Source organism: Cryptomeria japonica, chromosome 2, assembly GCF_030272615.1.
Source record: "Cryptomeria japonica chromosome 2, Sugi_1.0, whole genome shotgun sequence".
Taxonomy (NCBI): Eukaryota; Viridiplantae; Streptophyta; class Pinopsida; order Cupressales; family Cupressaceae; genus Cryptomeria; species Cryptomeria japonica.
Window position 1 is genome coordinate 648,896,773 of NC_081406.1, and position 12,896 is coordinate 648,909,668.

The 12,896-nt window shown below is 34.8% G+C and overlaps 1 protein-coding gene across 1 annotated transcript; it reads left to right on the plus strand.

Annotated features, from left to right (window-relative positions):
- The first annotated feature begins 2,309 nt into the window (after positions 1-2,309).
- On the plus strand, positions 2,310-6,014 carry LOC131054631 (large ribosomal subunit protein eL19x). The gene is made up of 5 exons (XM_057989181.2): positions 2,310-2,549; positions 4,757-4,879; positions 5,125-5,438; positions 5,582-5,625; positions 5,767-6,014. Exons 1-4 carry the CDS (start codon positions 2,438-2,440, stop codon positions 5,600-5,602), a joined length of 570 nt encoding a protein of 189 aa, XP_057845164.1. The 5' UTR covers positions 2,310-2,437; the 3' UTR covers positions 5,603-5,625; positions 5,767-6,014.
- The last annotated feature ends 6,882 nt before the right edge of the window (positions 6,015-12,896 follow it).

Consider the following 12,896-nt stretch of genomic DNA (forward strand, 5'->3'; position numbering starts at 1 on the left):
CTTGCTTCACCTCATTGATTGTCATAGACCCCGGGAGCTTCTGAGGCTTGCCATTTCTTCGTTTTGACCCCATTTTCATCCATTCTTTTGCCATTTACTCCAAATTCGTCTCCTCTATCATCCCCTAATTTCTTTCTATTTTTTGAGAGATCGCCCGATTTTTTGAGTTTTTTGGCCCATTTGTTGAGGGGGCATACCAACCCACAAAACTAACATCCCTGGGGCATTTTTCTCATGCCTATTTGTTGTTCTTTGAAACAATACGATAAACCACGCCGTCTCAAAGAGAGGCAAATGTAGACACATAAATTTGTCTATTAATTAAATGAATATTAAATATTTATTTAATGACTAAATATTCCTCTATTAATTAAATTGACATTTAATTAATTCACCGTAGGCTATTCTAGTTAAATAAATTTAATCAATTTACTCAATTTATTCAATTACTAACTATAGTCCAAGTTATTAAATAAATCTAATTTATTTAATTAACCTCCCTTCTTCATATTTAAATAAATTTAACATTTATTTAAAAATCAAATCCCCTTTTTAAATAAATCAATATTTATTTAAAAAAAATCCACTCGCATTCTCCTACAAATGCAAGTTCCACATTTAAATAGGTTTTTATTTTAATAAAAACCTATTTACCCACACCCACCTCTTTCTAGATTCTTCTAGATTTCTCTAAACCACTTCTAGACTCTTCTAACCCCTTCTAATTTAGCTTAATCCCTCTTCTAAACATTTGCATAATCCTAATCCAAGATTAACCCTCAACCCATCATCTCACCCATTTAAGACTCTTACAGAGTCACAAATGTTTCCCTTCTCCAACACTCCAACCCACATGGGTCTTGACCCTTTGGTCAAGGCTTAACCATGGGTAAACTTTGCACAAGAGTTTACCCATTGGATAATAACCTTACCCTTGGATAATAGCTTTATCCAATAACCCAACCTACATGAGGTTACCTTCATGTCTTCTCAAGCATTAAATGCTCTTTACCTCTCCTCTCAAGCCATCTCATGTTGACACTTGTCATCATGGGACTGGGTTGAAAACCATCGCATGGATCATGAATCAGGGAATCCTAGCCCTCCACAAGCTCACTCAATCTTGGCCATTCAATCAACATTTTTCTCTATAAAAGGAGCCCTCACCCTCAAGCAAAGGAGGAAGCATCTTAAGCATTGTTACTATACTTGCATAAACACATACACTTAAGATTTTTCATAGTAATCTTGTTGTAGACATTTGCATAGCAATAGGAAATTTAGTTCATTCAACCATTTTGAATCTCCATTGGCATCCATGGTTTAGTGCTAAAGCTGAGAGCTACATACACTCATTTGGATCTTGGGGAGGAGAGAGACAAGGGAGAAGCAACAAAGGCATCATGGGAGCATCTTAGGGAGACTACTCTTCCTTCTCTTCTTTTATCTTGCTTTCTTTGCATGCTTTTTAATCTTTTTTGATATGTATGTGAAGGATTTTGTTTCATTTGTTTTAGTTTTGGTTGGAAACTAACTCACTAACATTTGAATCTTGTTTGAGGTTTGTGTCCCCTTTCATGCACATCAAAAAGAAATTCAACCTTATATATTAACAACTTCATGGTGTACGGGTGCATGCTTGACAATGGTATATATAATGCATTGAGCCAATTTTTCATGTTATCAATATTAGATTTCTTCATCTTTAATTCCTTTGCTTAACATAAACTTTCTATTTTATATAATATATATTTGTTGCATAAGACCAACCATGCAATTATGATATAAAGTCCACTAATTTCTTGTTTCAATGTATAGGAACGAAAGAAATGACCGAGGCTCATTTTATACAAGCAAAGGACATTGTTGTCATTACAGATCTTTCCTACAATTGATTAGAAATAAATATGTAATATAAACAATTTTCAAACATTGTAAACAACATTATATGTTTCAAGACTATATTACAAAATTATATAGACAATAAAATGTAACCTCCATTCAATACAAGTGTTAATTCATACTACTTTTGTTGATCAATATTAAAATTTAACTAAAACAAATCCTTAAATATGCTATAATCATAATTTAAAAAAAAAATATAACAATACATTAACACTTTATTTTACTTTGACAATCTAATTTTGAAATGTGAGCTTAATACCATTTTTTCCAAAAGATATGATGTCTAATTTAATTCTTAATTTTTATTTTAATATAAATCTTTTCATTAAAAAAATCAAACAACTTCACTAGATGTTTTATTTTTAGTTCTAAATTTTCTACCTTTGTAATTTGTGGCTAGGGTTTGTGAGGTGCACTTATTATATCAGTTAAACCCAGGAAACCCTATCAGATTGTGGGACATAATATATAACGTGAATAAACAGCAGAACAAACCCTAATACCCCTGAAAGTTGCAGAGGAGGACGGGAAAATGGTGTCGTTGAAGTTGCAGAAGCGCCTGGCGGCGAGCGTCCTGAAGTGTGGAAAGGGGAAAGTCTGGCTCGATCCCAATGAAATTAACGAAATTTCCATGGCCAATTCCAGTTATGTATCAAATCCTAAGTTACACATTAGAGTTTCAATTTTTTTAGACGACTGTGATTTTGCTTTTAATTTCTCTTCAATATTTTTAAGCTGTTCATCCCCCCCACTCCCTACTTTTAACCCTTCTCTAATTGCCCTTTCTGTAGGGATTTGTCATTGGGTGGATCTATGACGGGGAGGGGAAGGTTTTCTTCATTTTTATTGCGTATGCGTTTGTGTGATTTAGTGGGGTTTTTAGATTATTAGGCATTAGTTATTGTCTTGTTTGATTTCTGTCTATGCAATAGCTGCTATTTTACGGAGCAGTTGCACTGATATGTCCGGCACTGCGATAGGAAGTTAGTGATTTTTTAAGTCGGCACTTTTTGAACTGCTCGAATATAAGATTATAATATGTATGCAGATACTAGGTGTTAATCCAAGCTAGGGTTTTAGTCCTGGTAACCCAATTGGACCCAGGGCTTTATTTTGTATATTAAGATTGTGTTGTGTGGGAATGATGTAGTGGTGCTTGCTTGCTCGAGCGCTAATGTTTTTAGTACAACTTTAGCTAATTTGATTTGTTTTGTGATTTTCTGTAAAAGGATTTTACCCGTGATCGTGATTTCGAGATAAACTCTAAATTGATTTGCAGTAGGCTGAACATTTTCTTTCTTGTTTTGAACAATAGAAGGCCAAAGCGGGTAGGTGTTTTCAGACACTGGAGATATCGATGCTGTATTGTGTTGGTTAGTGTTACTTGGATAAACGATGTCTGTACTCATTTTACAACACGTTTAATTTCTTCTCGTGGGTGAAAGATAAGGCCGGATAACTTTAGGTTCAAGTAATAAGGTACAGAATTACCTTTTTAGAATTGATCCAGTCAGTTTGGATGGTCTCTGTGTGCTTTATTCTCCTTACAGAATTGCCATTCTTAGCAGAAAACTTCTAATATTTCTTATTAAAGAACAACTACAGGCACACATTATTCTAATTTCCAAAACACCTATACCCAGCTATAGACAGATAAGTTGTCTGATTTGGCTATGGGTTTCATCTAAGGCCGGATAACTTTAGGTTTAAGTAATAATGTCTAGAATTACCTATTTAGAATTGATACAGTTAGTTTGGATGGTCTTTGTTTTCTTTATTCTCCTTACAGAATTGCCATTCTTATCAGAAAACTTATAATATTTCTTATTAAAGAACAACTACAGGCACACATTATTCCAATTGCCAAAACACCCATACCTAGACTGATAAGTTGTCTGATTTGGCTATAAAAGCACACATTATTCCAATTGCCAAAACACCCATACCCAGCTAGACTGATAAGTTGTCTGATTTGGCTATGGGTTTCAACTATTTTATTATTTTAGGAGTGCTTAAATTGGTAAAGTGAGATGTGATTTATTTATCTTTGTGCCAACTGTTCTGGTGTACATATTTGGCAATCTCTGCTATGATGTAATCGTCATACTCATAATTTCTGCTGTGTAGTAGGTATTTGAAGGAAAATAAGATCTGGGGCTGTCATCATTGATTTTTTAAAAATATATTTTAGCTCAAGGCATTTGAATTTGCAGCCATGGAAGACATTAGATAGATACTAGTTGGATTGTATGGGTTTTTTGGTGGGAATATCCTTTACCCGGTTAAGTCTGGGTGTTATGATTTGTAGTTCTTTTTTTTAAAACAGTGAAATACTTAATCTGCCCAATTAAGTGATCAACCCATGATTGAAACCAATTCCAAATGTGTATTCACTTCACAAATTGTTCGATGCGAGTTAAGGCATTGTCATAATTATATAAGATAAACGTGTTTGACAGTGATTCTGATTAGATTGCTTTATGTTTTTAAAATTCTGCTGATTTTTACACATCATATCTAAATAGGTCTTTTCTTCCACGTGTATGAATGGGTTTTACTTTTGTCCAATCTATTTTGGCTTGAGTTTTTGGTAATGGTTGTAGAGTTTTTTTTTTTGAAGTTCTCAGTTGGAGTGTATGGTTTACTCGGTAGAAAAGTCTTCTCTGTAGCTAATTGTTAATTTAAGCTTAAAATTTATGTAGATGCTCATTTCAATATCAACCCATTTTAGTATTACTTTTGTATTTTAATCATATGATGGTTAGAGTGCATGTGAACAAACTTAAGTTCAATTCTGGTATGTGGCATTTGATTTCTGTTGACAAGGGAAGAAATTCATCATTATTTGCAGGGCAGAACATTCGAAAGCTGGTGAAGGATGGATTTGTGATTAGGAAGCCAATGAAAATTCATTCTCGTGCTCGTGCTCGCCGTGCACTGGAAGCAAAGAGAAAGGGGCGTCATTCTGGATATGGTATGTGTGTTTCAATAAAATTTCAGGTGTCCTGCTTCATGTGAAATGATTGGTAGAGCAAGCTGTTACAGGAAGAAACTTGTTTATTTTGGCAGTATTAGATAAGTTATTTTGAGGAATGCCTCAGTTATGCTATTTGAACATTTAACTTCAAAAAATGATTCATGTGGGAAGAAACTGTCTGTTTATTAATTAATTAATCAGTATGATAAAGCTATGTGTCTTGGTGTGCTTGTCTGGCTTAGGTAAGCGAAAGGGTACAAGAGAGGCTAGGTTGCCTACTAAGATTCTATGGATGAGGCGGATGAGGGTTCTGCGGCGACTGTTGCGTAAATATAGAGAGGCTAAGAAAATTGATAAACACATGTACCATGACATGTACATGAGAGTGAAGGGCAATGTCTTCAAGAATAAACGTGTGTTAATGGAAAGCATTCACAAGTCCAAAGCAGAAAAAGCTAGAGAGAAGACATTATCTGATCAGTTTGAAGCCAGGCGTGCAAAGAACAAGGCTAGTCGCGAAAGAAAGATTGCCAGGAGGGAGGAAAGGTTGGCACAGGTATGTCTTCTGCATACACCTTTCATAACCTGTTTGATATTTTTTCCAATGTCTTCTTAGGTATTAGGGTCTTAAAATATCAGTTTTATCTAGAACAAATCTGAATGTAATGCATTTATAATGTGTATTGAATCTTATTGCAGGGTCCAACAGAGCCAGCATGAACACCAGCACTGCAATCTGCTGGGTAATGAGCTCAGATGGAACTTCACTTGGCTTAATCATTAGCTATTCGTATTTTATATTGATTTATGCCATGGGAGTTTATTTTTTTTGCTTTTAATGTTAGCGTTGGAGCATCTGATCAAATTGTGTGATAATTTTGCAGGGGAACAAAGAAGAAATAAGAGAGGAGTGGTGAAAGTTTATAGCCTTGGACAAAAAGCTTATATATAAGCTGAGGAAACATGATTATTAGAATTTTAGGTTAGAACTGGGCAGAGACTATTTTTTTTTTGTAACATGCATGTTTTTGCTATTTTTCTTTGACCGAATAGAACTGGTATCAAATTGTTGTTTATTAACTCTTAAGGTAACCGTTGATTTAATTTTAATGCCCGCTGGTATTTAATATAACTTTTAAGTTTTTTGAGTAATAATGGAACATTTAGTCATATTTTGAGAGAGTAGATTGAATATGGAAAGCAATCGGAGGTTTATGGAATGTTGGTTTTTTTTGGTCCTCAGTAGAGCGATGGTTTATGGATTTGTTTTTCTTTCATATGATTTATGGGATTGAGGTGAGTGGGGTGAACTTTGTGGTCTCGTTACTTTATTTGGGTTGTAACTTGGAAAATTCCAAAACTTCATTTGATGTTTTGTTATGGGATAAAACTATATGACTGTTGGCTGGACAATATGATTGTGCGTGCTTCATTGATGAAAAGAAAAGTATTAAGTAGTTTGTTGCATAGGTTTTATATTACATCGATTAGTAATAATCAACAAGCACATAGCAATACAAGAGCATTGGTTAGTAATAATCAGCAAGCACAGAACAATAAAAGAATAGTTACCTTGGTAATGGAATTGTACCTTTTATATCTTGCAATAATTAGCAAGGGCATACCAATACAAGAACATTGTTCCTATTAAGATGTGGATTCTTTTCTTACAATAAATTTCAAAACAGATCGCCCTTACAAAATAGGGAGAAAATTCATGTAGTCAATGGGGAGGATTAAGGTAGGGTTTAGCAGATTTTTTCTTTAGAAGAGCTTTGGTTTGTGAAGAATAATTTTTTTTTTGGGACAACACTAGCAGCAATTTGGATGTGGTTACAGAGAGTACAGAACCAAGTACAAAAACATTAAGGCTCCAATGTTTTTTTGGCTGAAAATAAGTAACTGCCAGCTAGATCATGGGTTGATACACCTTCAATCAAGTTGCATGTTGTGATGCCCTAGTTGAGACAGTTATGATGCTATGGAGAGGACAAGCTCTGCCAAATGTCACGAAACTACTAAAGTACATGCTATTTGTCACGTATCATCTAGAGCAAAAACTCACGAATAGAAAATTAGTTTGTGCGTTATATGATTCAAGGAAGTGTCATTAAGGAATAGAATTAGTTTGTATGAATACCTAAGAATATGGTAGTTTGGAGCATGAGATCTGTTCACCTTGCTCTGTTTAGGATGGTAAGTAGTATGTAACCTATATCTTCCGGAGTTGAACTTATGCCTTAAAGATAGGAAGACTTTAGTTAGTAGCATGTAACAAGTGATAGTTTTACCGTATTCATGCTTTATTACACCATGCCCAAGACATAATGCTATTATAGGTAACATTTTGCAATCGTGATGGTTTCAAGTAGGTTGTTAGAAGTTCATCTCTATCGAGGTTGTTTATTTGAATGCATCATGAATTAAATGGTAATAATATGTTTACATTTAAATGTTTTATTGGATGTTACTGCTTTGGACATCTGATGCATAAGTTTTGGAGAATTTATCACGTTGAGGCCATTTATGTTATATATGTACCTCTGTTTTTGTAGAATTTATCACGTTGAGGCTGTTTGTGTTATATATGCCTCTGTTTTTGGGGAATTTATTACTTTGATGCTATTTGTGTTATATATGCCTCTGTAATGAGGACTATATTTAGCAACAGGAGTGCAAGTTTCAAGAAAGAAAAGCTGTTTACTTAGATATGGTGAGCTCCCCAAGTCACCCCTTTAATATTTTTTAATAATCTGAACTCATTCTGGTTGTATCTGAGAATAGCAATAAATTGCTATCTGAGGCTGTTTGTGTTATATATGCCTCTGTTTTTGGGGAATTTATTACTTTGATGCTATTTGTGTTATATATGCCTCTGTAATGAGGACTATATTTAGCAACAGGAGTGCAAGTTTCAAGAAAGAAAAGCTGTTTACTTAGATATGGTGAGCTCCCCAAGTCACCCCTTTAATATTTTTTAATAATCTGAACTCATTCTGGTTGTATCTGAGAATAGCAATAAATTGCTATTTGAACAGAAAATTCCTTTAATAATTTGTACTAATCAGGTTGTTGCTAAGAATCGAAAGGAATTGCCATTTGAACAGTATATATTTGAAGATTGTAAGTAAACACTGTTCTGTGTTTGCACAAGATGATACAGGATGGTTGGGCAGTACGGGCATTTGATACGGTGCTCGTATACGTTAATGCACATACAAGCATGCAATGCTTTTAAACAGAAGAATGACATATACGATGTCAGATGTTGCTAAGAATGACATATACAATGTCAGTTGAACAGAAGAAATATGTGAGGATTCTAAAGCAAGCACTATGTTTTCATAAAGATTGCAAGGTTTGTTGCACTTTGGTTCAACATTTGCCCAAAGGAAAGTGCATGAAATGTTATATGGGTTCTAGTTATGTTAGTTACCTTTGGAGAAACATATCTTGACGTAGAAATGTTCTCATATTAGTAGTAAATCTACTTGATTTGCAGCATGAATTTAAAAATATATTAAATTTTCACTTTGGACATTAGTTTATTTGATTTTATTATTTACTCGGGTGAGACATTTCTAGAATTTCTTTCATCTTCTGTTCTTTTGTTGTATATTTCACCACTTTGTTTAATAACTTGACCAATTTATCTTTCTTTGGCCTATTTCGTTGCACATATTCAATCAATACTCAATCATGAACAACCCTAACAAGAAGGTGGTGTGGTTGTTCGATCGATCCTCAATCATGCACAACCCTAACAAAAAGGTGGTGTGGATCCAAGATAGCTTGGCTCTCCCTTGTATGTTAAAACTATTGATTCTAGATTTTAAGTTCATTTACATGTTCTAAGATTACTTGTCACGCATTAGATGTACTAAAAATATCATCCAGAGTATATTGTACTAGCACCATGCTATAGGGGTTGAGCAATCAATTGCCATTCTCAAATGAGTGCTTGAAAATATTTTTATTTAATTTAAATCTGGAGAGTATTGTGGCAATGCTGTCATTCAGACCATCAAAGGAAGGATTGGGCAAGGAGGGCCTTGTGGCCTTGTAGCAGCATCGGTAGAACCATCAAAAGAAGGATTGGGCAAGGAGGGCCTTGTAGCAGCATCGGTAGAACCATGAAAGGAAGGATTAGGCAAGGAGGGCCTTGTAGAGTTGTGGTTGCTGCAGTAGAACATTAGCAGGTTGCTGCAGTAAAACATCAACAAGAGATGGTAACATCAATCACGTTCCAATATGACCTCAATGGGGTTTTCATAACCCGTCTTGGCTCCGATAAAATCTGTCTTCTCTATGTTCATTAAGAGTCTTCAGGAAGTTGTCACATGTCTTTTTCTTCCGAGTTTTTGTTTTCACAATCATTTTGGGAGCCGCCAAGGTTTCAAAACCTTGCTCTCTTCCGAAAAGGTTATCTTCAAAGAGAGTTTTAAAAGAACTGAAGTTTTCTTCATAAAGTGGTCCTTTCACTTGGTTTTGAAACCATTGTCGAGAGTTGACAAGGTTCCCACAACCTTGTCTGGCTCCAAAATCGAACCAAAAACTTTAAAGTTTTCGATTGAAGGAAAGATAAAAAGAAAGATTATTTAAGTTTCAAAAAGTCTTTTGTGGGTTTTGACAATTCTTTCGTGAGGTGACAAGGATCTTACAAACTCTTCCTTGTTTCATGTTTCCAAAGGCTTATGAAGGAAAATAAAAGAAATCAACTAGGAAAATAAAAAGCAAAGAAGAAGACAAAGCTGAGATCAAGAGGTGTTGGCCTTTGACAAGATTTCAAAAACCAGCCAAAGTTTCACCTTTTTGTTCCAAAAGACAATTTTTGAACAGTTGAACAGTTGGCAGCATAGGAGGTTACCTTCCCAACATTTATTGTTGTCGCAGACAAGTAGATGCATTAATTGCTACAGTATAACAAAGGATAAAGTGCCCAATTTTTTCAAGCATTTGCAAATGAGAATTGAGGGTTTTTTAGAGCACACAGAGTAGAATTGTGATGAGGGAATCAATAGCAATAGGTGCCAAATTCAAACTAGGGAACTTCTCACTCCTTGCTCGTTTCAAGTGTTATTTTCAACAATTACCCATGTGAAAGTCGAGTATCCTTCTTGTTATTTTGCCAAATTTTTCTTGGAATCAAAGACTAAGTTTGAGCTAAAATTCAACGAAAATGAGTATAAATACTTAGGTTATAAGCACCTATATGATCTAATCAATATAACTCCAAAAATTGGTGATACTTAACAAGGGCTAAATCTATCGTTAAGTGCATAAATCACTATAATCCAAAAACTAGAGAAATAAGAACAAATGACAATAATCTACTTATTCCCTTGGACAAAGCCATCATTAGTGGTTGTTTCAAATTGCTCGAGAGAGAAGTGTATGGTGATTTTGACTTAACCACATCGTAAAGTTAGTTCAGTGAAAAGAGAGGGCATTATAAAAACATCATTGCTAGGGAATGATTTGTAGTGCCCAAGAGGGGCAAATCCCAATCTCTTAAGAAATTATATAAATCTCAATTAAAGCATGAAATTTTAGACATCATCATAATGTTGCATAGATTGAAGGGCAATGCGAATGTCCACGAGTTTAAGGAATGGTTGTTTTTCTTTGTACAAATCATTTGTGTTGGATAACAATACCTAGATTGGGCATCCCTCATCAATGACAAACTACATTACATGACATCAATCATTGCCTTCAATAATTTTTTCTATACGTTTTCATATCTCTTTTATGCCCTAGCATGTACTAGACCATGGCCAAGACTTCAACCTATTGAAGTTTTTGATAGTCAAATCTAGATACATAACTACTACACTGATCTGCAATTAGAATGAAGCTATCACAAGTTCATGGGGGTGAATGATTTAATCACCATAAGCCTGGTTAGAGAATTGCAAGGATATCTTGGCCAAAGGATTTCTCTTGAGGCTATTTAACTAGTAAACCATTATGGTAGTCATTTCATCTAATTTGAGAGATTAACCTACACTAAATTGGAAACTACTGGGCAAATTTTCTGATGACCATGAAGTGAAAAAGAAATTGGATGAATGACTTTGAGACAAATTGTAATGTTCAGATTGGGGTGGGAAATTAATGATGTCAAGGATGATGATTCTAAATTGGTTGACCCAATATACACTACCCACATGTTCAAATGCAACCTATTGTCCCAATAGATTGGAGTCTTAAGGAACACAAAGATCTCAAGTCAAGACCTGTTGTTGTTTTGAAAACAACACAATATAGTTGGTAAAGAAGAAGGTTGAAGATTCTAAAGCACAACTTAAGGGAGGAGAAAAAGTACGAGGACAAGATAATCCTTGTCAAGTAGGAGCCTCCTCATCTAGCACAATTCTAACCCCAACTCATCAAACAATTATAGTAGGAGAGAGTGGGGATGGAGAAGAGTCTCTTGAGAAAATAAAGGCCCCAAAGAAGACATGTGGGGATGATACACAATACACACTAGAGCAGAGAAGCCAACAAAAACAATATAGACAAAGAGAAGGGAAAAGGATAATGAACAAGCATAAGAGATTGAAGATATCAATGTTGATTCCTTTGGCCCCTTGCTAGACCCTTCTCAAAATGCACCTGATGGAGCTGCTTAGAAGGGTAAAACTCCTTCTCTTTTAATTTTCAAAGTGCGACAAAGACTCCTCCATTGAGGATAGCTCTTCATTTTTCATCTCTAGGCTCTTCATTCCAAGCTGTTGGTACCACTTTCTCTCCATTATGGTTGGATAACACATTATCTAAAAAGAGGAAAATTATATATTTAATTTTGCCAGCTAATGACATTGTGGGACAATTGTTGCAAATGTCCTAAGCCCAAAAAATTGAAGACTACTTCAAGGCTGATGTAGAATATAGTTTTGGTAACTTGTATGTAGAAATTTCTCAACCTTCTATTCAGAAAGAGTTTGGTTAGGCTATAATAGCCGACTACAATAGGATGAAGGTGGATTTGGGGTCCCAAGCAGAGATGAGGATTTTCATAATTTTCAAATGACTATTCCAATGCTAGTAGAAAGAACAAAAAGGGATAAACAAGATGAGGAAGAGCTCAAGCAAGCTATGAAATTGCTCACTAGTTGCGTGAAGTCATTGGTTGATCCTTCCCCTCAACCAATCAGTCAAGCTAGTACCTCTTGTAATCCCATATTTGTAGTTAGAAAAGAGATGACCAGTAAAGTGTAAAAATATAGTTTATATGGCAAAATCACCCAAGAATGGGTGAAGGATTTGAAAGCCAAGGGACCTTTCTAGGAACAATCGAGGAAGACCTATGGTAATTTAATTTTGTTGAGAAATACTATGAATATAGAGATAGCTAATACAAAACAGGAAGAGCCTATATGGCTGCAAATTGATCAAGAGCTCAAACAAGTCCTAAACAAGGGCCTAGATAAAGCTGCAACAAAGCTACTTGTTTTACGGGAAAATTAGTCATACCTAATCAGATTTAAGAGAGTAATCCACTAATACTCAAATCTAATTAACAATCCATAAACACAATAAAATATACAATAGAAATCAACGACATTAGAAATTAAACACATAAAACTCCTTCATTTACTCCATTGATGGCTTCCATTGTTCTTCTTCATCATCGTGATTGCGTGGCTCTCAGCATTGTGCTGGAATTCCTGCATAAAGATTGCACAATAATTCTAAAGATAGTGGTTCTAGAAAATTGAAGAGAAATGGGCTGAATTTATAGATTCTAGAGGATGAGAATGGACAGTTGAGATTCATTCTAGAACAAAATTGATCAATGACTGAGATTGCTTGAGACAAAACTGATTGGGAGTTGAACTCATTTGATTGATGACTTGACTGGATTGATTGGTTAGTGAACCGATTAGATTGATTAGATGACTGAGTTGATTGATTTGTTAATTGAATTGATTACTCTGTTCCAAAAAGCTGATTGAGAGTTGAAAAAGGTGATTGAGGAGTTAACTAAGTTAGTTGGGGAGATGATTGA